Raw genomic sequence first — 25,607 nt, 5'->3', positions numbered from 1 at the left:
GCGTGTCAGTGTCAGACGAAAACGCCATATTCTTTTTCTTTCGCCGAATGGAAAAATTACTGACTTGTGTTTGTCCAAAAATTCTTCAACAAAACGTTGATTTTTGCAACTATTCAGGTTTGCTAGTTAACGTATACTAGCGCTGTTCAAAATCACCAATGGATGAATCCATTCGAATCAAGCGGGAAGCTGAGCTGCCCGACGTAAAACCGGACACTGCCGGTGAATGTGATTTCAGTGCGCCGATGGCAGAAAGTAACCGGCTGGCTTCGGCAGCTGCTTCCTGCCACGGTGTTGGGTTGAAAGTGGAAGAGCCACTGCTGGCGCAGGTGGAGCAACATTGTGAAGGAATTTCTGGAGAAAGGTAGGTTCAACTTGTAGCTACAATTTTTATCGTTTCCATAGTGGCAGGCTATTAAAATTTCGGTATGGTCCAAGATGTTTAATGTATGAAGGTGATACAATTCTCTAGCCTTTTGGGTTTCATATCTTCTCACTTGTCTATGCCTACTTTGAAAGTCATTTAATCTGAAGGGTTGCGGGACATAACATACCATTCATTTTCCTTCATTAAGCTCTCCACAATATTAGAGACAAACTAAAATAATAAAACTAATTCTTTTCTCCACCCCACTAGTGTTCCACCAGAGAGTACGGAAATTGATTTAAAATTTGAAGCTGAGCTACCTGCTGTTAAGCCGAACATTACTGATAAAGATGTTCCAATGGTAACTGCCGAAGAGAACGAAGGCGAATTCAGTGGAGGAATGAAGGAAAGTGCACCAGAATGCACACCAGCTGATCCTGATTCCAGCGACAATTCCGCCGAGCAAAGGTAGGTTCCATTTTCACTATTCACTATTGGCTGATTAACTGCACATCGAAAGCCTCCCCAGATCGGTGTCTGTCCGTTGTATTGGCAAAGATTTGGATGCATATTTTCCGGGGTTTTGAAAAAGTCATTAACTGTCCTCTAAGAAAAGGTTTTTCGTGCGTGGATGAACATTGTTATATATCCCGAAGATGGGCTCGTTAGATTAGGAATTATAGCTTAAATCTAGTTAAATGCAATCAGCAGTTATCAACGATACGTTGAAATATGTCAACCTCTCCTATGAGCGACCGAAAATGAAAGACGGAAGAGCAGAACATGATTCGTAGTATTAGAATTTCGGTTCTGAACCAAACTGGATATTTTATTGTACTGATACGTCAAACATTACGTGAGGGTCATGATGATAAAAAAACGTGTTCAAGCGGTTAGTTATAACAAAAAACTCAATTCAAGCTTATTTTAGAGTATGAGAAAAATAACATTTCCCTCTCGTGCTGTTGGCTATAACCTCTATTCGGAGTATGCCCAAATAAAACAACTGACCGCATCACAGAGTCGCTCCATTGAAAGATAGGGAGGTTCCTCCCCCCCGCCGCAAAGAATTAACGCTCAGCGTACTATTCTCTTCTTGTTGCAGCTGTGCAGCAGCTCTTATGCCCCCGGTATGGTTGCAACACGAGTCCGTTACCTGCATGGGAAACGCATTCGACACGATACCGTCAATTCGGGCAATCCCACCCAAAGATCGACCCTATCGGTGCGATATTTGCGACAAAAGCTTCACCACAGTAGGCTACCTCGAACGGCATGTGCGTAAACATATGGATGGTGTACAGCAGGCTGGGAAACTTTTCCGCTGTAATATCTGTGGTAGGGATTTCGATAAAAAGAACGACGTTGAACGACACGAAATTCGCCACAAGGGCGAAAGGCCGCACGAATGCAGCGTCTGTGGGAAATCGTTCGGCGACAAGTTCTACTTTATGGCACACATGCGAATGCATAATGGTGAACAGCGGCACAAGTGTCACATTTGCGGTGACGGGTTCTTCGCCCGGCAAACGCTGTTGAGACACGTCAGAGCGCATACCGGGGAACGGCCGTACAAGTGCGACACTTGCGGGAAAACTTTCATAGATGAGCAGTATTTCGTGACGCACGTTCGAATGCATGCGGGGGATCCGCTGTACAAGTGTGACCTTTGTGGTCAGGGGTTCAACGGGAAGAGTTCTCTGGTGGTACACCGAAGAACTCACACTGGTGAGCGACCGTTCAAATGCGATGTCTGCGGGAAGGATTTTACCCGAGAGGACGTTCTGAAATATCACCGGCGGCTTCATTCCGGTGAAAGTCCGTTCAAGTGCGATGTCTGCGGGAAGGGTTTCGCGATGAAGCGACAATTTGAAAGACACGCGAAAACTCACTCGGATCAGCGACCTTACAAGTGTGATCTATGTGAGAAATCATTCAATGCGGGCTACCTACTGACGCAGCATAAGCGCACTCACACCGGAGAACGACCGCACAAGTGCGAAACGTGTGGTAAAGGATTCATAACGGCGTGTCGGCTTAAAATGCACGGTGAAATTCATACGGTGGAAAGTCTCGGGCAGAAACCCCACAAATGTCACATTTGTGGAGCACAGTTCACGTTGAAGGGCAACCTCCGAACTCATGGTAAACTTCACATTGAAAATCCGGATGAGAGACAGTACAGATGTTACATCTGCGGGGCTAATTTTCCTTCGGACGATAGTCTTAAGGAGCACAGGCAAAATCACTACACGGAGCGATTGTACAAATGTGATATTTGCGATAAGGCGTTTGTGAAAAATGGGATTCTACTGCAACACAAGCTCGTTCACGCCGAAGAAAAAGCGTTCAAGTGTGAAATTTGTGATCAACAGTTCGCTCGGAGTGGTAGCTTGAAGAAGCACATGCTCGTTCATACTGGAGGGCGATCGGTTAGCTGTGGGATCGATAAATTACAGGCAAGTGAGAGGACAGACGACGGCCGGCAAGTGACCGATGAGCAATCTGCATCGAGTTTATGATCAACGATTTGAATATATTGTGGTTGAAGACCATGCCAAATCCACTTCGCTTAGATGTTGAAAGATATCCCTGTTGCTGGCTTGGTTCACAAAGTTTACTGTCTTCTTACCTTTCATCATCTACAATCGTTCAGCAATACTGCTCTAATTCAAATTCCATTCGTGTTTAGTACGCTTAACCAATATTATATCAAGGATGCATTGGTTTTATATACCAATATCAATTTCACGCCTATCACCTGTTCATAGCATTCAAAATCGCGTTTTATGCAATCCATCGACATCAGCTATGACATAATACACGAATACGGATTCCCAGACAAGCTGACACGATTCATCGAAGCGACAATGGATCGAATAACGTATGACGTCCGATTATCAGGGACCCTCGAGTCCTTTTGAAACTCGGAAAGGGTTTCACTTTGGATGGTGTGATATGATGGCAAACGACAACCCGGTAAATATGGTTCTCGAAACTAATCCGATAGGTACAAGGTGGATCGACCAAGTTGAAGGAGGCCTGAAGCGTTTTCATGCCTGCTAGGCTGGCGACAAACAACCATGGACTGAGTTAACTGAAGACGACTTCCTGTCATAGCCCAGGATGTCACGGCCTTTGACTGTTATACTACCGCTAATGGTTACACGGTTGTATATGAAGATCACAAGAGCGTGATGGGAAGGAGTCTTCATTGGGAGGCGTGGAGTGGAAAATTTCCGATTTAATTCCACAAACGATAAATCTATCATAAATTCTCGGAAGCCGGCTGCCCAGAATAAGCAGCATATGATAACACTTCTGAGAGTTGCATAGAACGTATCACTTATCAAGGTGAAATCAGATTTGTGTAATTCCTGTGGCAAACGTAAAGATACAGAGGTGTACACGGTCTCGCTAACAATGATTGTTATACTAGCATTCCTTTCCTTCCCCGATAACTGGAAGGCCGTGGCCAGCCCCGTTATTGACATACCAAAGTATAGAACTCTCGAAACGTGGTAACTACTCCCAAGCTTCATTAATTGATTCTTGATGCAATTTCGCTAGTTCTGGTCAATCAAGGAGCAGCAACGACGAATTGTAGGTCATCGTGCTCATATTCATTTACCCGACGTTGGTTAACACGTTGGTCAGACGATGGTTCCATATTCATCCTATACTAGTTCAATATTAGTGCGATCTTGGTTTAACATTTTTCCAAGATTTGCCCTACATTGGTCTAACGTTGTTCCAATATGGGTCTGACATTGGTGCGTTGGTGATTTAAGATAATATACGTCCCTAAAGATTTCTGCTATCCGGAAGATGAACGCTAGTTGTTTTGATGCCTTATCCTTATGTATGAAATATGTAGTTCCAAATCCAAGATGACTCCGAGCTCATTGACGTGAGAGTGTCTTGGAATGCTCGTATCGAACGAACGATAGTTGAACTGAATCGAATGGCGTTTCCGCACGAATGTCACGATTGAGCATTTGCTCGGGATTAAATCACACCACGTAAAGCTGTCCAGTTCACTTTGAATAAATTCGGGACAGGCTGATCACAGTATCCGTCCAAAAATCTTCATGTCGCTGGCGAAGAAAAGGCGATCATGATATTGACGTCATTAAAATAGAGTAAAAATATTACTGGTCGAGGTGGCTTCCTTGCGAGATGCCGGATGTAACGAGAAATGATGCATCGAGATAGAAACGAAACCAGCAAAGAAGATGTCCGTAAATACCGCGTTTATCTAGCTTGGCTTGTATTGAATTCTGTCGACGATCGCGGATAGATCCATGTAAATAGCGTCGGTTAATTAATTGAATACATATGCTGCGATTGAAAGCAGGTTGGTCGGTGTTGATCGTTTTGCGTTTTAGTGCCGTTCCCCTAGGCTGGAACTACTGGAAGCACTTCGGTCCGCACATCAGGGGAAACTAAACACCTTGCCACCTACATCCACGGATGTTTCTACGGGCACCGCGTGGTTTATGCAGCTAAAATTTTACAACCCCGGGACTAACAGCGCCACTGCAATCACGAACAATGTTCGGGACAATCCAGCTGTTGATTCTGAAAATCTGCTGCTTTTTTTCTCCATCCGGTGCCCCGTCGCTGTTTCACCATCCCTTTCCGAATCAAGGAGTCCTGATGGGGTTCACGGAATGGTCATCACCACAACCACGCGACCGCACTCTTGTTCATCCTTTTTTTTTTTGGAAAACGCGGCACGGTTGCCCTAACGAAGATGCCACCATTTCCGGACATATTCCGTCTATTTTCCTCCGAGCCCCCCGATGCTCTGACAGCGTCCACGCCAAAAACGAAGAAGAGCTACACCACCGTCGATCGTACTTGTCTTCACTTATTTCCCGAATGACGCATTTTTTCTTGCTGTCACCCGTTCTTCCAGGATGCCGTTCACAAGCAAATTGTTGCTTTCAAGTGAGCCGTCAAATCCGATTCTCTAGCAGTACACGCTAATCACATATTGCTCTTGTTTTTGTTGGTTGCAATGCCAGAAAAAAAATCATCAATACTGAGTGTCTTATATGATGGAAGTGGTAAAAAGTCACTTCCAGAAATGTTAGTACCACTTTATCTACTTATTTATTTGTTTTATTATATGAACGGCAATGCTGAAAGATTTTTTTACTTAGTCGATGATCGCTTGCTTGATTTTGTCGAAATTCATGAAATATTTGAATTGAATTTTCTGTGATAAAATATTTGGTCCAAAAGTTGTTACGTCCTTGGGCATCACCTGGACGTTGTTCGCGGTATACCACTCCTTGGCCTTTTTCCGTAATATTCAGCCTTATTCTGCATTACGACGGATCGCTTTTTCGAACGAATATGGTTCGATCGAAGTAGGCTCCCATTTGATTTTGCTGTCGTTATTGAGAATGCAAATCACATTCGTTCGAAAAGCGATCCGTCGTAATGCAGAATAAGGCTGATTGCTTGAGAAAAGGCAACTGATGTTGAATCAGGCACTCTTGCATCTAAATTTCCTGGTTGATGTTCCCAGTTTCGATAGTAATGCCGCTCTTCAAGTTACAGAGACAGATCGCTTGCCACGCGGGGTATTTTTTTTTGACGAATTTCGACGCGTAATATTCCTATCCAGGAAGCTGTTTAAAGTTTGCTTTGACGTAGGTTTCATCATCCTGTACCACGCAATCAAACTTCGTCAGCATCATCATGTACAGCTTCCGCGATCGTTCTCTAACCGACTTGGTTTGCTTATTCTCACGATTTGGAGTAACTATCTTCTTGTAAATCGACAGTTCGGCTCATTTTTTTAGCTCGATGCACGGTTGTAGACGGCACTCCCACTTTGTTCGGGACATCTCGGACGGAGAGGTTTGGGGTTCCGCTGAAACAGGTGGTCATTCTTTTTTATGGTTTTTGCCGCCTCCGGCTCTTGATTTCCCCCCGATCCAGTCTTCCTGATTGTCAACAAACGTTTTTCGAACACTTCTACTACGTTGGTGGCAGATGATTTGGTCACGTTCGAGGCGCGAGCAAATGTCAAAATCAAACAGTATGCATGATACTACACATATACATATTTAAGGGTCTGAGTCAATTGGCATAACAGACATTTGGCATAATGGTTATTTCGCATGATGGTCATTTGACATAATTTTGAGAATTGATCACAATGAAGGCCATTTGGCATAATTTTGAAAAGTGATCACACTGGAGGTTATTTGCCATTTCTTCAGCTACAGGGAAACATAATATAAAACTGTGCGAGAAGTCAGGTAATTCGGCATAATTTTGAGCCGTACTACTGCTGAAGGTCTTTAACCCGACGAAAACGGCCATTGAGAAATGTGTTGAAAAAGTTTCAAAATGTCCGACGACGAGTTGCACGGATTTGAGGGAGAAACTGATGATCCACGCGAAAAGGATCATGGCGGTTCGGCATCCGGCGGCGACGACGATGAACGCATATTAACGCTTCTCATGCGGTGGTTGTTGTCGGAATGAATAGTGGAGGCGGGATGAAAGGCGGACGTAACGCTCGCGAGCGCAGTTTGCATCCCGACGGAGTGAGTAAGCTGATTTCCACCTTCTCCTGCGGAAAGGATGCTAAGAAATTGTGTACTGACGTGAATCATTTTAAAACTATGTATAATTAGACAGATCAAACTACACTGCTTTACGCTTCCTGTCGATTGGACGGAGCCGCAAGAGAATGGTACAAGAGTGTCCAGACGAACATTACGACGTAGGCACAGTTTCAACGCGAAATACAAACAGCTTTCCCAGATGACGAAAATGAGGCGGCGATTCATGTAACCATGTCGAATACTACGAAATCAAAAACAGAAACCTACGAACATTTCGTATTTAGAACTGAAGCGATTGCGGCTCGTGGTCATATGAGCGATCGTGCTAAAGTAACATGCATCACCAGAGGATTATCCCTAGATCGCATCTACGAACAAATATCAACAAATCGGTTTAACGATCGCCTTGACTTGCTCAATCACATCCGTTGGTGTGAAACAAACAACAATATCAGAAGCAAGCGCCAACCACTGAATGTGACAAGCGGAATCAAGAAACAAACGAATTCGACAGCGGCGAACCATGGCCAATGGGGCATATTTCAACTGAATGTAAAATGACAGGACACGCAAAAAGAAACCGTCGTATTATCAATTTCTGACAGAACCATTCGTCGGAGTATCGCAAAATATGGTCTATTTTCAACCATCAAAGGCATCGGTCACGATAGTCAGTGGGCTCCTGCTTCTGTCCGAACCAGTGCAAAGCGAACGAAGAAAAAAAAAACAGTTAGTTGTGTGCATTGTCTGAAGAACAAAGGATACCGTTATTTTTATTTTTGCGTGATCTATCAGGATGACTGAGTCTCGTTAACGAAACGTGCTTATTCGGCCTAACACAGTGGTCATTGACTTCAGGTCTTTTCGCATAAGACCATGTATTCGTGATGTGGAACATCTGCTGACGGTGACAATGCAGCGTCGGTTTTCGGAAGTTACTTTCATACAGTTCAAGCACGTCATGCATGCGATGCTGATAATTTTCAATTAATTCGCCCAGGCGAAAAGATTTATTTCGCAGAACACCTTAAAACACGTGCTTGTTTGTGACAATGCTGAAAAATCAAGATCCCTATATACATGGCTAATCGAAATATTGAAAATAAATTACATGATTTATCTCCACTTACTTGCAAAGTGGCAATTAAAAGATTCATGTCGCAATTCGGAGCAGTGGTATCTATTACGGAGGACACATGAAGAAACTACTTCCCAGGTATTTCAAATGGTGTCTTTGTGGTGAGAATGCGGATAGACCAACCCATTCCCCCCTACCTTACCCTGCAGTACGGAACAGAAGGGGGAGATACTATTACACAGCGAACTCTTTGTACATATCAAGGACAAACTAATACGTGCCATGTGAACAAACGGAACATTACGAACAACCCTGCCCAGAAACCGCTGAGGAAAGCTCATCTTTAAAAAAATATGCCAACACACAGGCTCCAATATTTTTACCTGAACCACGAACGTTAAGGAAATAATGACAACTGCAAAAGCTTCAACAGCTTAACAACTAATACCACCAGTGAAGAAGCTACCACCAAGGATGGAGTGTGCACATTCGTGACCCGCAGGGACAAGAAGCCAGGAAGAACATCTGATCGCGAGTGTTATGGCAGTAATCAATATGATGATACGGACGGAAACAACAACGAGAGAGACATGGATAACCCCAAAGTTGGCGAGAGAAGGAACATATTCCCGACGCGAAAAAAGATCTCCGCTCGCAATAGCAAGTTGCGCGCATGGGATCTTACAGGCTCAAAATAAAATTGTTATTTTTATGTTTTACATCTTGTGAATATATAAAGGACTTATGGCTCCTCTAAGCTAACGCATTGAGCCGTGTCAAATAAACGTATTAAAAAAAATGTCCCATTAAACTATTGAAGGAAGGTTTTGTGGACTGATGAGTCCGTCAGTGGCGTAAGTCCGCCTCACGAATGACGCATTCAGGGCACAGTGAAGCATGGGAGAGAGAATATCAAGGTTTGGCAGTGTTGTTCTTAGGTTGGAGTGGGGGCGCTAGAAAAAAATCGGTGGGGTAATCTCTGTAGATTCGTATATTGACATTCTGCATTAAAATCCCGAGATTTCATTGATTTACACAGATCTGAAGGACCGGTTCCTCGCGTTCCAGCAAAACAATATTCCAAAACACACTGCAAGGAAAATCGTTCGTTTATGTCAAATTATGAAAACCCAGATTTGAATCCTATCAAGAAGTGAACAAGCTAAACTACTTTGAATTTCGGTTTGCCAATGCAATCGTTCGTTGTTCTGTAAATAATAGACGGAAAATTTTTTGTCATCAACTTTTTCAGAACAAGCCTTATTGTTTCGAATCAAAATAATTTTTTTTGGTTTTAGTATTTCACGAATGAATGTTGAAAGCAACATAATAAGATATGATTTTGACAGAAAAAGTAAGCATTAATCTTACCTACCACTTTGTTGCTAATCCACTACACAAACTGCACGTGCGAGGTAGAACGGTTAGTAAAGATGGAAATGGAGCTTAAATGGTCCGGGAATGGTCAATATACAGTTACATCATTCAACACGACGTCGAATATGACAACCATAATCCACTTTTTATCGTAATTTCCCAGCGGCGTTCGTGTTGTGATAATGTGGTTCATCAATCCGATTCCTTTTTTCAGAATTCAATTTACTTAGGTAAGGCGTAACCTATGTTTCAAAAATGCAGATTATATACCCCGGTCAGGTCCCTACGCGCAAACTCTGTATCCAAGGTCCAATACGAAAAACCATACACCGAACCAGCTAAAGAAAATGTGCTTACTTCAATCCACATTAAAAAACTACCACCGGCAACTGCTACTAAACCGCTGCTCGATAATTGCAGCACCTAGTATCTCGAAATCAACATTCAGCACATCCGACGAAATAACAACTAATACTCCTTGTGCCTTCAACCCAATGAATAGCACCACCAACAAACAATCAAACGACGAAGAAGGCGTAGCTTACTGTAGCAACCCGTAACAACAAGAAACAAACTAGAACATTTGAACGTGGAAGCAGTACCAATTTGGATATTGACATGTTGATAACGCCAGAGAAGGCAGACATACTGCGTCGACGGATTTCAGTAGACATGTCTAATTGATTCATTTTGTATTTTATATGTAATAGAGCCACGGCTTAGTCGAGGTAGCGCTTTGAGCCTTGTCATATAAAATAATATAATTAAAAAACGACACTAACATAGAATTTTAGAAACAGATTTTTGCAGAAAATCGTTTCTAATTTGAACACATAAAAACAATTTTTGGCAAAGTGGGTACATTGAATCATAACATGTAAATTATGTAAGCTTTTCTCCTAACTGCCCGAAGCGTTATTAATACACCAAAAAGGGATCAGCGCCGAGAACAACGTACAAGGACGACCGCCAAAATGTCACCCACCCCGCATGCCGTTCAACCGATGATCTAATAGCCGCCGAATTGTTCTCTTTTTGTTCCAGCCATTCCGACGAGGAGCCGGATGGTGTTGATGGTAACGATAGCATCCTCAAAAAGCCCACCAAATGCATCATTTGCGATCAACAATTTGCTAAATTGTGCTATTTCAAACGGCACATGCGAACCCACACCGAAGGAGCACCCCACCGTTGTGACATTTGCGGGAAAGGCTACATCGAGTTAAGTGCTCTCAAACAACACCAGTTTCGTCACAGCGACCAACGGCCGCACAAGTGCGAAATCTGCGATAAAAGTTTCGCCTCTAAGTATCGTTTTAAGTTACACACGCGGCTGCATACCGGCGAGCAGCTGTACAGATGTGACATTTGCAATAAAGGCTATTCGGTGCGAGCTTTGTTTGTTAGACACAAACGATCGCACACCGGCGAACGTCCGTTCCAATGCGAAATATGCAGCAAACGTTTCACTGATGAATACTATCTGGGAATTCATACGAGAATACATACAGGGGATCAGAAGTACAAGTGCGATGTCTGTGGCAAAGGATATAGTTCAAATCACACTTTCGTGTCTCATATGAGTTCCCACACCGGCGAGCGGCCCTATAAATGCGACGTATGTGGCAAAGGATACAATAGGATCAGTTCGCTACGGTACCACAGTTCGGTACATATGACTGAACATCCCTTCAAGTGTGATACGTGCGGCAAAGAATTTTCCCTCAATGTACAGTTCAAGCGACATTTGAAAACTCATAGTGATGAACGTCTGTTTCGGTGCCACATTTGCGACAAAGGGTTCAGAATCAATTCCTTGCTGGTCCAACACGTACGTTGTCATACCGACGAACGACCCTACGAGTGTGAAACTTGCGGTTCATCGTTCAGTTCTGTTAGTAACCTTATAGCTCACCGGCGAAGCCATTCGAAACCAACGGAAAAAGCTTTCGAGTGTGGTTTGTGTGGAGCGAAGTTTTCTGTTAAAGGAAGTCTTACCTCTCACAGCATGGTACATTCTCGTGAACGGTTCCAGAAATGTTTCACCTGTGATATACAGTTTCTTACTAATGATGAGCTTAAGGAGCATAGGTTAGCCGTTCACAATGAACGACCTTACAAATGTTTGATGTGTGAGAAAGCTTTCTTCACCAATGGGAACCTGAGGGAACATCTGGTCGTTCACAGTGGCGAGAAACGGTTCAAGTGCCAGATTTGCGACAAGAGTTTTTCACGAACCAGTAATCTTAGTCGGCATGTACAGTTACACACCCGAGAAAAGACACTAGGATGTGAAATGTGTGGTATGGGATTTTTTCGACAAGCAGAACTCACCAAACATCGGGCTGAGCAGCATGGCGACGCGCGGGGTCACAGTTGATGATTGATTTGGAAATGTCAACGAAATAATATACGTAAATAGTCTAATATACTATCCCTATGCGAATTGGTCGGAGATTTAATTGCTTAGACTTTAAAAAATGACATATGTTCGATCGAACTATAATGTTTCTCCCTTGAAGATGACACTATAATAAGCCGAAACGTCGGAGTAATAAAAAATATAGTAATTCGAAAGCATCAAACTTCCGTTTAAATTTTCATGAAGGAACTTGAATCCATCCACCAGAAGTGAACAATCCCGAAGATAATCGCCCCCCGTCGTTCAGCCGATGCGATCTAATACTCGCCGAATTGTTCTCTTTTTGTTCCAGCTATCCCAACGAGGAGCTGGCCGATCGAAACGGAACCGACCCGGGCAAGCCCATCAAATGCACCGTTTGCAGCAAACGATTCGCTAAAGTAAGCTATTTCAAACGGCACATGCGAATGCACACCGAGGAAGCGCCCCACCGTTGCGACACTTGCGGGAGAGGCTTTTTCGGGAGGGCCTTGCTGATGAGGCACCTAAAATTGCACACCGGCGAACGGCCGTTTCGATGCGAAATTTGCGGGAAAAGTTTTGCAAACGAACACTATCTGGGAATCCATATGAGAATGCATACCGGAGATCAAAAGTACAAGTGCGATATTTGTGGCAAAGGATATAGTTCCAAGTACGTGTTTGTTGTTCACATGCGATCCCACACCGGTGAGCGCCCGCACAAATGTGACGTTTGTGGTAAAAGCTTCAATAGCATGAAGTCGCTACAGTACCATAGTGCTGTTCATGCCAGTGAAAATAACTTTAAATGCGAAACGTGTGGCAAACAATATGCTCGCAATGCTCAGTTGAAGCGCCATTTGCAAAGTCATAGCAAAGAACGACGGTATCGATGTCACATTTGCGACAAAGGTTTCAGAATTAATGCCCAGCTGGTTCAACACATGCGCTGTCATGCTGAGGAACGTCCGTTCCGGTGCGAAATGTGCGGGAAAGACTTTTCAAACGAGCACAATCTGGAGACTCACATGAGAATGCACACGGGAGATCAGAAGTACAAGTGTGATGTTTGCGGCAAAGGAAGTAATTCAAAGAACAATTTTATCACTCACATGAGATCCCATACCGGCGAGCGGCCGCACAAATGCGATGTATGTGGTAAAAGCTTTGCCAAAATCTGTTCATTGCAGTATCACAGCTCGGCCCATTTGTCTGAACATCCATTTAAGTGCGACATTTGTGGCAAATCATATTCGCTCAATGTACAGCTGAAGCGACATTTGAGAATTCATAGGACAGAATCGTTGCATCGTTGCAGTATTTGTGACAAAGGATACACCGTTGAATCGGAGCTCGTTCAACATATGCGTCGGCATACGGGTGAACGGCCGTACGATTGTGATGTTTGCGGTGCATCGTTCGGTTTTCGTAGTAATCTTATAGTTCACCGTAGAGGTCACGGAAATCAAACTACGACGGAACAGTTTGACACGAACACCGTTGAGAAACGGCACAAGTGTCACGTTTGTGAGCAGACTTTCTCGCGTAAGGGTAATCTTACGCAACATGTGAAAATACACGCTCCCTCGGAAAGGATGGAACTCGTCACGCATTAATGCTTGGGTATGGTTTGTGAACCGACGATTATTCGGAATCATCATAATCTATCGGAGGACGTTCGTTGGTGCGCACTTTGAACAGAGTTGCGAAAAGGTGGCAGGAGAATTGTATTGATGATGCCACGCATAGCGCAGAATAATCAATCGAATTAGTTCTTATCAGAAATATCAAACTACTTCTGATTTGATCAATTTCAACTGAGTAATATTTTTTGCACGGACCTCTCTCTGATCCTGGTGCCCAAGATGAGGAGACAACTTGACACGATGTAACGATTCGAGCTGCCTGTTTATTAGACTTAAGCTTCGGATCGTAACTCAGATTTACGTTTTCTGATTCGAATAAGGACAAAAGATGTATGCACAGCTCTTCTCGTTTTAGCTATTTAGTTCATCATATGTTTTTATAAATATGTTATTTTGTTAAAAAACTTTGATTATGTACTTATAGTTAAAAATAGGAAATTATTCGAAATTAAAGGCTTTCCTGATTTAATAAAAACATTACATAAATCGTCACTATCACTCAATTGTATAAAAACTAGCGTCAACCTTCCAGTACCAGAAAATCCCCTACAGGATTTGTGTATAAAAAAGAATACGCCTTCGAGTAGAAAATTTAATGCATCTAAGTGTGTCTGACTTGACTCTAATGGATGTAAGGTTTCAACTTCTACAATTTATTATTTTAATGAGAAAACGAAATTTCGTTAAAAGAAAATAAACTCTATACTAATAGCGCCACCTGTGCGTCGACGCGCGCTTAGATTGCTCAATATTATCCAATTGAGTTCTTGTCAGCCAGTCTCACGAACACCAGGGCAGCTTACTGGTTGAAAACAATCCCATTTACTTTTGCCGTCTTTGTTTACTATTTTCCACCAGCTAGTGAAGTAGTATTTGTGCTATGTGACGTGTACGTACATAAGCCGTAGAAAAGTCTATACCAGAGATGCCAGATTTGCAGACAAGTCTGCAAATTCGCAGACTTTTAATTTAAGCTGCAGATTTGTTCGATGACGTAGATATTTGCAGATTTTTTAGTTTGATTACAGATATTTGCAGATTTTTTAGTTTGGTTGCAGATATTTGCAGATTTTTGAATATAAAGGCTTTTGGTTACACTAGCTTTCCTGACATTTTTTGTTCTTCCCAGACTTTTAAAATTATCATTGCAGACATTTGAAAAAAGTACCTGGCATCTCTGGTCTATACAACAAAGTGACGTCTTTTTTCGCTACAGTTCAGTTCGGCTCCGCGTCGATCGCGTACGGTTTTGGTTTTTGTTTCGCGTGCGTAATTGTTTCGCGTCCGTAAGAAAATTATTTCTCTACATAATGTATCGTTTAATTCTTGCTGTGATGTTGCTTATTAGTCTCAGTTTTGAAGAATAAATTCGTTTTCTTTTGTTTTTCAAGTGTATTTCATCGCGGTTCCTGGTAAACACTAATTCTCAGCGTCGTCGATCGTTTCCACTTGATAATGGTGGAAAAGTGTGTTCTATTTTGTGTATAAATACGAAGAAAATAGCTGAAATATAGCGAGAAATGTGAGAAAAGAAGTTGAAATTTAAATCTAGGCGAAGAAATCCGAAAAATTTGCTTGTGAAAAAAGGTCAAGCTTGAGGGAAGCCATTTTGTGTGCGACATGATCGATCATGCCGCAAGTGCCGTGAAATCAATGGAAGTGCTATTTATCCGTCATCGCTCGCAGGAAGAGTAGTGGTTCGTGATCGGTGTTCGATTCGGGTGGGGTCAGTTTTGCGATGAAGTTGTTTTTGGTGCGTCAAATTGGAAGTAATGCTGATCGAAAATCGCGTAGTTGCAAGAAAAATCAATTGTGATAAGTCAGTGTAGCGTTACTGTTTTATTTACGGAAAGCAGAGTATTGTGATCGTGTTTATGTTGCTCTATTGGCAGAAGTCACTGGCCATGATTCAATTAAAGTACACAAGTGATTTGATTTACCTTTGTAGTGTGTTGCCTTCCTTGAGCGGGAGAGCTGATGCGGGAATCAACTTGTGGCGAGTAGGAGAAACAAGGTAAAAACGAAGGCATTGTTTATGTTTAAGGTAAAGACGCTGAATCCCTCTGGATAAAGACTCGACACGTCAATCGTTTGTTTACCATTTATCTGTCAATGTCATTCCAATCGAGCACGAGACCTGTCAATGGCCCTCGTTCCAGAAGGATTCGAAGCGATTTTCTTCGGAATGATGGCTTTTGACAGGTCTCGTGCTCGATTGGAATGACATTGACAGATAAATGGTAAACAAACGATTGACGTGTCGAGTCTTTATCCAGAGGGATTCAGCGTCTTTAGTTTAAGGGTTTGCCGACAGTGAATCTACCTATCGGACAAAGTAAACAAACATTCTTTCGGAGAACATGCAAGAAAAGTATTAGTGTTGATAGAAATATGGCAAATTATCGACTAATCAAGACACTCTTCATTTTATTATATTTTTTTGTAAAAAAGTGCAATAAATTACACGAGTGAGTATTATAAATAAAGTGCTGTAAGCCACCAAATTATTTTATTTCAATTTACTCCGAATGAATTTATTGTGTAATACGGTTGATGTTACTCAAAGTAACAGCAAAAACTGTGGTTGCCAGAAACATGCATTGTGGCGCAGTTTCCTATACACGACTCTAATAATATACGGATTCTAGGTAAAATTAGTAAATGGCAAATATAAGATTAGAATTGGCGCTAATAGTACAGTTCTTTCGTGCGCGTGGTGCATCCTTTGACTACTGTAACATTGGATGCACGACCGTTTTTAAAAATCCTTAAGATTATTGTATCATCATAGAAGGAAAAAACCTAATATAAAAAAATCACTCATGGAATACCGCTGGGCGGAAGCCCTTTAGTGTTTGAATTCATATTTTGATTACTTGGAGGTGGGCTGAGCATCGGGATCCGGTATCGTCTCGAAGGGGGTTTTGCTTTTGGGGGACTTAGGAAGTTTTTGCGTTGTGATAACACCTGGGATTGGAGAGGCAATTGAGATCTGTATGTAATTTCAAAAGAGAAAAAAATATTTCTCATAAGCAACATATTTTTTAATAATTAAAAATTCCTTTTGACGCCGGTTCTCGGTGTTTTGTGCATTTCTGGGTCGTTTGGAATCGGGAGTAGTTTGGAAGCTTCATTTCCGGATGCGGGCTTCGTCTCAGCTTTGAGTTTTTTGAATCTCTGAGAGACGCCGGGTCTATACGTTTCTTGCATTTGTGGGAAATTTGTCCTCAGGGATACAGGCTTGACTTCTGAAATTTTGGAAGGTCTCCTCTTTGGTGGTGTTTTGCTGGATGGGTTTTATCATGTTTTGACCGCTTTGCGGTATTCCTTTGTTAGCACCGATTGGACTCAGGGGCCTGGCCATTTTTATTGGCGTCCTACTTTACATCATCTTCGACTACGTACGCCTGTGAAATCAACGTGTTAGTACCTATAAATTTATACATGCGGTTCCAAGCGCGAACCTACAAACGCTCGTCACCACGCGATCGTACATAGTTTACGCCTTGAAGCCCCATCACCTAAGGCCATGCCTTCAGTTGGACTATTCTCACCAAAAATGACACACTAATATATTAGACAACATGTTTCAGGGCGCTATAGTCGGAGACTAGTGATACATGAGAACTCAATCTGTTTAAGTATCTGAACGTAAACTGAAAGATAAACATCTGAATAACACGTGAAGCTATATACTCGCTAGCATATGCGACAAACAAGCGCCTCGCGATAAAATACGTTAACCTATGAACGCTTAAGCCTTTCGCGATAATACAAACTTGGTCATAAATGCGAACATGTAATCGTGAGCGTATACGTGATCTAACAAAGATACACAGAAACATTCAAAAAACCTCTTATCACACAAGAAACGACCATGTAACCTTCAAACTGAAGCCTGCGATCACATGAAAAGCGGACAAGCAAACGAAGTCTAGCTTGTAACGGAAACAAAACTAAAAATCTTGTTTCAGGAATCATGAACTTTGAAGTACTTTCAGTTCTTGTAGTTTACTCCTCTTAATTGCATAATTTGTGATTTTCTAGAAACCAATACAATTTTATTGAAGTTCAAACAAACTATAACAGACGTTCTGGCGTACAATAAAAACTTACACAAAAGTAACCAGATACAATGTTGGAAATAGTTCATTTACTTTCGTTATGCTCCGGCAGCTTGAAATTCTGTCGTTTCTTATTAAACTGTCGACGCGACTCGTGCCAAGTATTGCGTGCGATTTGTTGCTATCATGTTTTGATAATTTTTCTGCTGTGCCGGATGTCAGATCTACGGAAATCTCCCTAGATCTACGGATGTCAAGGTTTTCTACGAACCTACCGATCCGTAGATGGGATCAACTGGAATTCGTTTTTTTTTTTCTGCGAATAACTATGGATGTATTTCTGGTGTATTTTGAATCGACAACGGGGCACCATAACGTCCCAGCACCCAAAATGAGGCACTTTATACTGCCAGGGAGACCATACCAAAAAACTTTATTTTTTTTTTTTTAAAAGCCGCTATTTAGAACAACTCCGAAACTATGACTGTGTCATAGATTCTCGGACATCATGACGCAATACCTCTGTGTCACAGCATCCCAGTGTTAGTTTGCATCATAAGTTCCCGGACATTATGCCGCAGTACTGCTTTCGGACGTTGTGATACAAGAATGTTTTCGAGATTGCCTCATGCTCTATCTTCAAGAAGGGCTATTAGCTCGAGTGTACCAGCTACTTGTGGCTTTGAACCCGCTGCTGACGCTACTCGGTCCTTTACAACCAGTAACAGTTACTCTGAATTCGTTGTGACCAGGTTGAAAAGGTCCTCGAAATCGTGGTAAATTTCAGCTTGTCGATACACAGTCGCATCCGGGATGAGTGCCATCAACCCTGCTGTGGAATCTAGAGACGGTTGCCCTTGATACAAAATGCTTCGCTGCAATGAAGACTAAAACGTTTGTCAATTTATTTGCAGTTGATGTTTATAGGTTAATGGACTAAAATTGAGCTTGCTAGGGGTGCTCCTTTTATAGTGTTGGTTGTGGTAGTTGGTACCAATTTGATCGTAGGTGGGGTAACCTTTCGGTGATACCGAACAAGCACTTTGGCCGCCCTGTCATCTAGGGTCTGGCGGGCAGGTAATGTACGAGCCTAAGTAATGGGAAACATTACATCTTTCCATTATTTTTGAGACATCCGGCTTTCGATTTCCCCCGATCCAGTCTTCCTGGCGTATCCCGAACACTTATTACGTTGGTGACAGTTGTTTTGACCACATTCAACAATTTCGCCAACTTGGCGTGTGAGTAGTTCGAATTTTTTGTGATGCACGAGCAAAATTTTGCTCCTGTTGCTTTGATGCCATTTTCACAATCGAAGACTGAATGTCATATTCAAATAGTAGGCATGATGCTACAATTTTTTTAATGCGCGACTAAAAAAAAAGTCAAGTTGGAGTTGGCCGATTTTTGATCGCAACGCCCTTTATACAATACTGGGCACGTATCTGTTTCATTCTTACACGTAAATAGTGAGGCTTGCTAGCAGAGACTGTGTCACGGAATGAATGAAGCAGACTAGGCTACATTTATTTTGTAGTTGCACTAACGGTATTATATGGTGCGAAATCGGGTGGTCGCACCTCGATGGTGACTTTAACACATTCACACTCAATTCATGTTACTTGTTGCTCTGCAAAATATTGTTTCTTGTAGTATCTTCTTAAACGATATGAGCGCTACATTCTTCCTAGCAAAATTTAACCTCCGAGCCTGGGCAGTAGAGGGAACTGGGCCAATTCGGACCTAGTAAGTGTTTATGAGCTATAGAACTAGAACGTGTGAACCAATTTACAAATAAATATTTTTTCCTGAAAGCCTGATCAATTGCGCGCATTTTCTCTGTGACGACTTTTTCCGATCTTTTACTATATTGTGTATAAACGATTCTGCGCAAAAGTACATGAAAGGTCCGAATTACCCCAACCCTGTTCCAATTTGGACCACCCATTTCTTATCGATTGTTTGCAATTGAAATGAATTCCTATTGTGGCCCACGTTATTTCTATTTGATTTTCGTTAAATTTCGAATCGTGAAATAAAAAATTATTTTTTATATATAAAAACTATGTAGTAAATATACAAGAAAATGTAAGAGCTGGACCAAATTGTCTAAAAATATGTTATGAGCTATAACGTCGAAATCTGTCAACCGATTTGCGAAAACTGCGCTCGACTGACTGACCACGCTATCCTTATTATCTTTCTTTATATCATGAGCAGTTCTTTCGAATTATATACTTCATCATTTGTGGATTTCGCCATATTTTACAAACGATGATTTATTGAATGAACTTACATATATTCAACCGTCGGTAGTTACGCTGCTTTATCACTTGGGGCGAAGCCAATGCAATGTGGCTTTGTCGCATAGCCGAGACCGCTGTGCGAGGTGGCCGCCGACTCGCCGTCGGAAGCGGTGGCCCCTCGCAAGCAAACCTATAAATTATTTTAAGTCCAACGGAGCGACAGCGATGTCGAACAGCACGCAACTTGTGGAGTAGCAACATTAGTCGTAATTTTTTTTAATTAATTGGGTTAAGAAGAATAATTTAATTAATTTTGGTTCAATTCAATTTTAGTACTATTGGTAAACAGACTCATTTAAAGTCAATTAAATATTTAGGTAGTTGCCGTTGTGCTCAAATATTTGAGCTACATGCCAGCTGCTTACATAACTAACTTTCCCTCCAAGGATGATCGTTATTGTCAACATACAATCAAAATACCTAATACGTACAGGAAAGGATAAACTCAAAAAACATCCTGCTAAGGGACCATCCATAAATGGCGTAGCATTATATGGGGGAGGGGAGAGTTTTGTATTTTGTGATGATGTGTGACGACAGGAGGGGGGGGGGGGATCATGTCATGCTACGTAGCTTTTTTAAAGGGGACCCGGGGTTGACCTGATGTCACGACAATCTTACCCGTTTCATCTAACTAACATCGTTTTTGATTTTTTTAATTTTTTACGGGGACCAGGAGGGGGTGAGGGTTACCGTCAAGCTACCTAATTACCAGGGGGGTATGTAGAAGTTTGTGACGAAATGTTACGATGGGAGAGGGGGTGTTAAAAATCACTCAAAAAATGCTGCATCATTTATGGATCGTCCCTAATCGATAAGTTTATCACTACAAATACTTATGCCAAACGACCGTTATGCTTAATTACTGTTTTCCTTAACATCCTTAAAAATATTTGTAGGGAAAGATCTTCAGCAGTAGCACGGCTCAAAATTATGCCGAATTACCCGACCTCTCGCACAGTCTTAAATTATGTGTGTGGGGTAGGCGTAGCGTATTGATAAATCAATTGCCTTGTACGCAGCGCACCTGGGTTCGAGTCCCGACCCCGCACATAGGGTTAGAAATTTTTCATAAGAGATTTTTCTAACACGAAGAGGCGAATGACCTTAAGGTTAAAACCTCTATAATCGAAATAAAAAAAAAAATATGTGTTTCCGTGTAGTTGAAAAAATGGCAAATGTCCTCCAGTGTGATCACTTCTCAAAATTATGCCAAATGTCCGATATGCCAAAGGTTCGTTATGCCAAACGACCGTTATGCCAAATGTCCGTTATTCCAAATGACCTTCAGTGTGATCAATTCTCAAAATTATGCCAGATGACCATTATGTCAAATGACCATTATGCCAAATGACCTTCAGTGTAATCAATTCTCAAAATTATGCTAAATGACCATTATGCCAAATGACCGCTATGCCAAATGATCTTAAGCGTGATCAATTCATAAAATTATGCTAAATGACCATTATGCCAAATAACCGTTATGCCAAATGTCCGTTATGCTAAATGACCTTATGCCAATTGACTCAGACCCAAAAGATATTATCCGGCAGATCCAAAATCACGATAATGCACTTGATTTAATTAATTGTTGTTGCTAACAAAAACCGCAAGAACCGCGTGTGTGTGTAAATCCGAAGAAGTGCTCGATGATCGAATACTCATAAAAGACATCCTGACAGAGCTCTGCATGCTATACCTGAGGAGAATTTCGCCAGTCACGTTAAAGGGGGGATAGCATACCTATAGATTGTCCTGTTTTTACTCGACTGATATGGTCACCCTAAAACTGGGTAACAGTTTAAGAACGAACGAACAATGATGCGAAAATCAAAACTCGAATAAAGCAGTTTTTTATACATCGTGTACTAGACCTTAACAAAAATAAATCAGCAGCACTGTTACAAAAGCTGAGTCATTTTCATGGCGTGGAGAAAAACTACTTTTGTCCGTTGTGAAAAAAATAAAGGTTGCATACTTACAGGAGCTAATGCCACCAGACAAGAGTTCGGTCCCTTATTATGTGGGAGACTATAATACTCGTCAGTGATCCAGAGCTTCTGTGCTTGGCTAACTGTTGCTTTAGGTGTTCACACATGTTGTGTGAACTGTTTGGATTTAATGTCTAACTGGTGTCAATTTGGTGTTAGGGTGGATATACAGTCCAACTGGCAGCAAGTTGGTGTCAGTTACTGACGAGTGCAACGCGAAACATTCAAATCCAACTTCTCGACTTTTCTTGTTTTAGATTTTCGCAGTAATGCTCGTAAACTGTAAAAAAAGGAAGAATGCAATTTAAACTTGAATGTTGGCATTGCTACGATGATGCATCCAATAATCGTCGAATTCTCCCATAATTTTTGTAAACATCATCACTGCAAATGAGTGTTTTTCTTTGTTTTTTTTTCTATTCCATTAATAACTCGACCGATTTTACGTTTGTTCTTGACCTATTGGCTTAATATGCTAGCCACAACCATCGTTTCTCGATTTGCACAGTAAAACTATTGGTAATAGAAACGAGCAACCGCATAGCGATTGTACGGGCCTAGATAAGTCTACTAAATGTTTCCTCACTAAAGAAGCACTGCACCGGTGCGACATTTGCGTGAAAGGTTTTCCCGCAAAGCGGATTTGTATTATTTATTTTCAAGTAGCTCCAGTACGTTAACGGCGAGGAACAATTCGTGCTATTTAGAAGCCACAAACCTGCTCATCATCACATCGTCAGACGTTTAACCGGTGTGCTCTAATAGTGGCCGAACTATTCTCTTTTTGTTGCAGCACCATTCCAAACGGGAAAGCTGATGACGATGATGATGCTACCGGTGGTTCCGCCCTTCGACGAAACCATTACAAATGCGAAACCTGCGAGCGACAGTTCTCGAAAGTGTACAGCTTTAAGCGCCACCTGCGAACTCACACCGAAAAAGCACCCTTTCGCTGTGATGATTGCGGCAAAGAGTTCCAGCAGAAGTGTTTCTTCAGGCGCCACCTAGCCAGTCATACGAACCCAGATCAGCAACGGTTCGAGTGTGCTATTTGTGGCAAAGAATTTCCAAACAATCCCTACTTGATTATTCACATGAGAATTCATACCGGAGAGCGTCCGTACAAGTGTGAAGTATGCGGTAGGGGTTTCAGCAGACGGATGAGCCTCAAGTATCACAGCGCGGTCCATACGAGCGAGCATAGTTTCAAGTGTGACGTTTGCGATAAAGGATTTTCCAACGGTGTTCAGTTCAAAAAACACCAGCAAACCCACAGCGACGAGCGTCCGCATAAGTGCAACATTTGCGCGAAAGCGTTCCGAATGAAATTTCTGCTGGTCAATCACATGCGCATCCATACCGGGGAACGGCCGTTCGAATGCGAAATGTGCGAATCATCCTTCAGCTCGGTGACCGGTCTGATAAGCCATCGGCGGAGCCACACCAAGGAAAAACCCTTCGAGTGCGATATTTGCGGAAAACATTTCGCCGTCAAGGGTCGTCTCGAGAAACACCGTGCCGCCCATTCCGGCGAAAGGATCTACAAATGTTTGCTATGCGGATTGCGGTTTCCCAACAGCGACGAGGTCCAACGTCATCGGGTTTCGTTCCACGTCGAACGACCGTACGAATGTTCCCGTTGTGAGAAAACTTTTCTAACGAAACGAAACCTGAGGCAGCACCTGATCGTTCATAATGGCGAGAAACCGCATCAGTGTGGAATCTGCAACCGGCGCTTTTCCTGTACCGGGAATCTTAGTCGGCATGTGAAGTTGCACTCGCGGCTTACTTCCGAGCACGGTTGTGAACGATGTGGGATGGCGTTTTTCCGGAAGAAGGAGCTTAATCAACATCGAAAGGAGCAGCATGGTGGCGAGGTAGCTGTTGGGGAGTAGAGGTTGAAATGGAAATTTCAACGTGGAAAAATGTGGAAGACTGTGCTTTGTCAGGGACGATTGTTGTGTGGAGGAGGAAAAAAAAACAAAAATGTTATTCCTTTCTTTATCAAATCATATTTAATTTCTTGGCTAAATTATCCTATATCCTAGAAGAACTACTACCTATTGGTTCCCACGAAGCGATAAACCACGTAAAATAAAACGTGCATTAAAATGGAATATTTCAAAGAAAAATTAACACGACTAAGGTCAGCAGTTTTCATTCGATTTGTAAATAAATTATAGAAATCGATTCTGCACCAGTTAAAAAGAAAGTCAAGATCAATCTTTCGTTCGGAACAAGTTTGATAGTACACCTCAAAATGTTAAGTACCACAAATTCCGTGATTTCAAGAATTCTTGTTATGAAAAAAGCTATACCATTTCGAGTGCAGCCAGATCGCCAAGGCTACGGCAATCAGTCTCCCGCAAGGCGTCGTCCACTCGAAAATTGATTTGTTCTTTTCTTGTTACAGCATGTCCGATGACGGATCCGAGGCAAATAACCGCAATGAACAGCACAAGTGCAACATTTGCGACGGGAGGTTTACGAAGAAATCTTCCCTCAAACACCACATGCGGCTCCATACCGGTGGAGCAGCTCCGTACAGGTGCGATGTATGCGGTAAAGATTATTATCTCAAGCACTCACTGCAAAGTCACCGTGCCTGTCACACGGGTGAACGACCATTCAAGTGTGAAGTCTGTGGGAAAGCATATGCCGTGGTGTACCATTATAGAACACATATGCTGTCGCATACTGACCAGTTCAAGTGCGATGAATGCGGTAAATGCTACGAAGCACAGTACTTACTCGATCGGCATCAAAAGTCGCAGCACACAGGCGAGCGACCGCACAAGTGCGAAATTTGCGGGAGATCATTTCTACTAGCGCACTACTTGGAACGACACGTGACCACACATACGGGCGAGCAGCGTTACAGGTGCAACATCTGCGGTAAAAGATATACCTCAAAAGACAATCTGGAAGCTCACGTGAGGAGTCATACCGGCGAACGTCCGTTCAAGTGTGACAAATGTGACAAGACATTCGCTAGACTCAATACCTTCCGCGCGCATAGCGCGGTTCACACCGACGAGCTTCCGTTCCAGTGTGACACCTGCGGGAAAAAGTTTGCCCTCAGTACGCAGTTCAAGCAGCACATGGTATCACACAGTGATGCACGGCCACATAAATGTGACATATGTGATTGGGGATTTCCAACCAGGGGGCAGCTGGTTGGACATTATCGTACTCACTCGAGCGATCGGGCGTACGAGTGTGAACTTTGCGGTGCAAAGTATCGCTCGAGAACCGGCCTGGTGAATCATCGGAAAAAGCATACTAACCCGAAGACGGATGATCCGTACAGGTGTGATGTTTGCGGGACGCACTTCGCGCTGAAGAGTGCACTTACTCATCATAGGAGAGTGCATTTCTAGTGACGACGGCAGCTATCGGTAGAGAAGGAATGGTATGAAATTTATTCAATTAAACATACAGTTGCTGGATTCAATTCTACTATTGATCGTATATTGAACATTTTAAACGTTTCAATATATGGGTTAACAATTTCGTTCGGAATAGTTTCCGACCGATGAGCTAGTAAATTACTGCATTCGCAGCACCGCCCATTGAATGACTATGAACATATCCAGCTGTCATCAAAGAAATTCGCTATTTAAAGAATAATTCATTACATGTTTTTACGTCGCCACCTGCAAACGTTGACTCCAAGAACCCTTCGAATCAGAACGTTACCAGTATACCAATACGAAATAACTTCTACTGTCTATCGGACCACCAACATATTTTTCTCTTTTAAGGGCCTTCAAAGTAATGCATAAAGAATTAAATTCATTCTGGG

General features: G+C 42.3%; 1 protein-coding gene across 1 annotated transcript in view; it reads left to right on the top strand.

Annotated features, from left to right (window-relative positions):
• Positions 1 to 25,607, top strand: part of LOC131676165 (zinc finger protein 665-like) — a 57,339-nt gene continuing 31,732 nt past the window's right edge. The window contains exons 1-4 of the mRNA XM_058955284.1: positions 1 to 364; positions 638 to 835; positions 22,596 to 23,696; positions 24,216 to 25,214. Coding sequence (XP_058811267.1) covers positions 159 to 364; positions 638 to 835; positions 22,596 to 23,696; positions 24,216 to 25,182 — 2,472 coding nt within the window. The 5' untranslated portion in view covers positions 1 to 158 and the 3' untranslated portion in view covers positions 25,183 to 25,214. The remainder of the gene's footprint in view (positions 365 to 637; positions 836 to 22,595; positions 23,697 to 24,215; positions 25,215 to 25,607) is intronic.

The sequence above is a fragment of the Topomyia yanbarensis genome, chromosome 1 (assembly GCF_030247195.1).
Source record: "Topomyia yanbarensis strain Yona2022 chromosome 1, ASM3024719v1, whole genome shotgun sequence".
NCBI lineage: Eukaryota > Metazoa > Arthropoda > Insecta > Diptera > Culicidae > Topomyia > Topomyia yanbarensis.
This window is presented reverse-complemented; position numbering and strand designations above follow the sequence as displayed.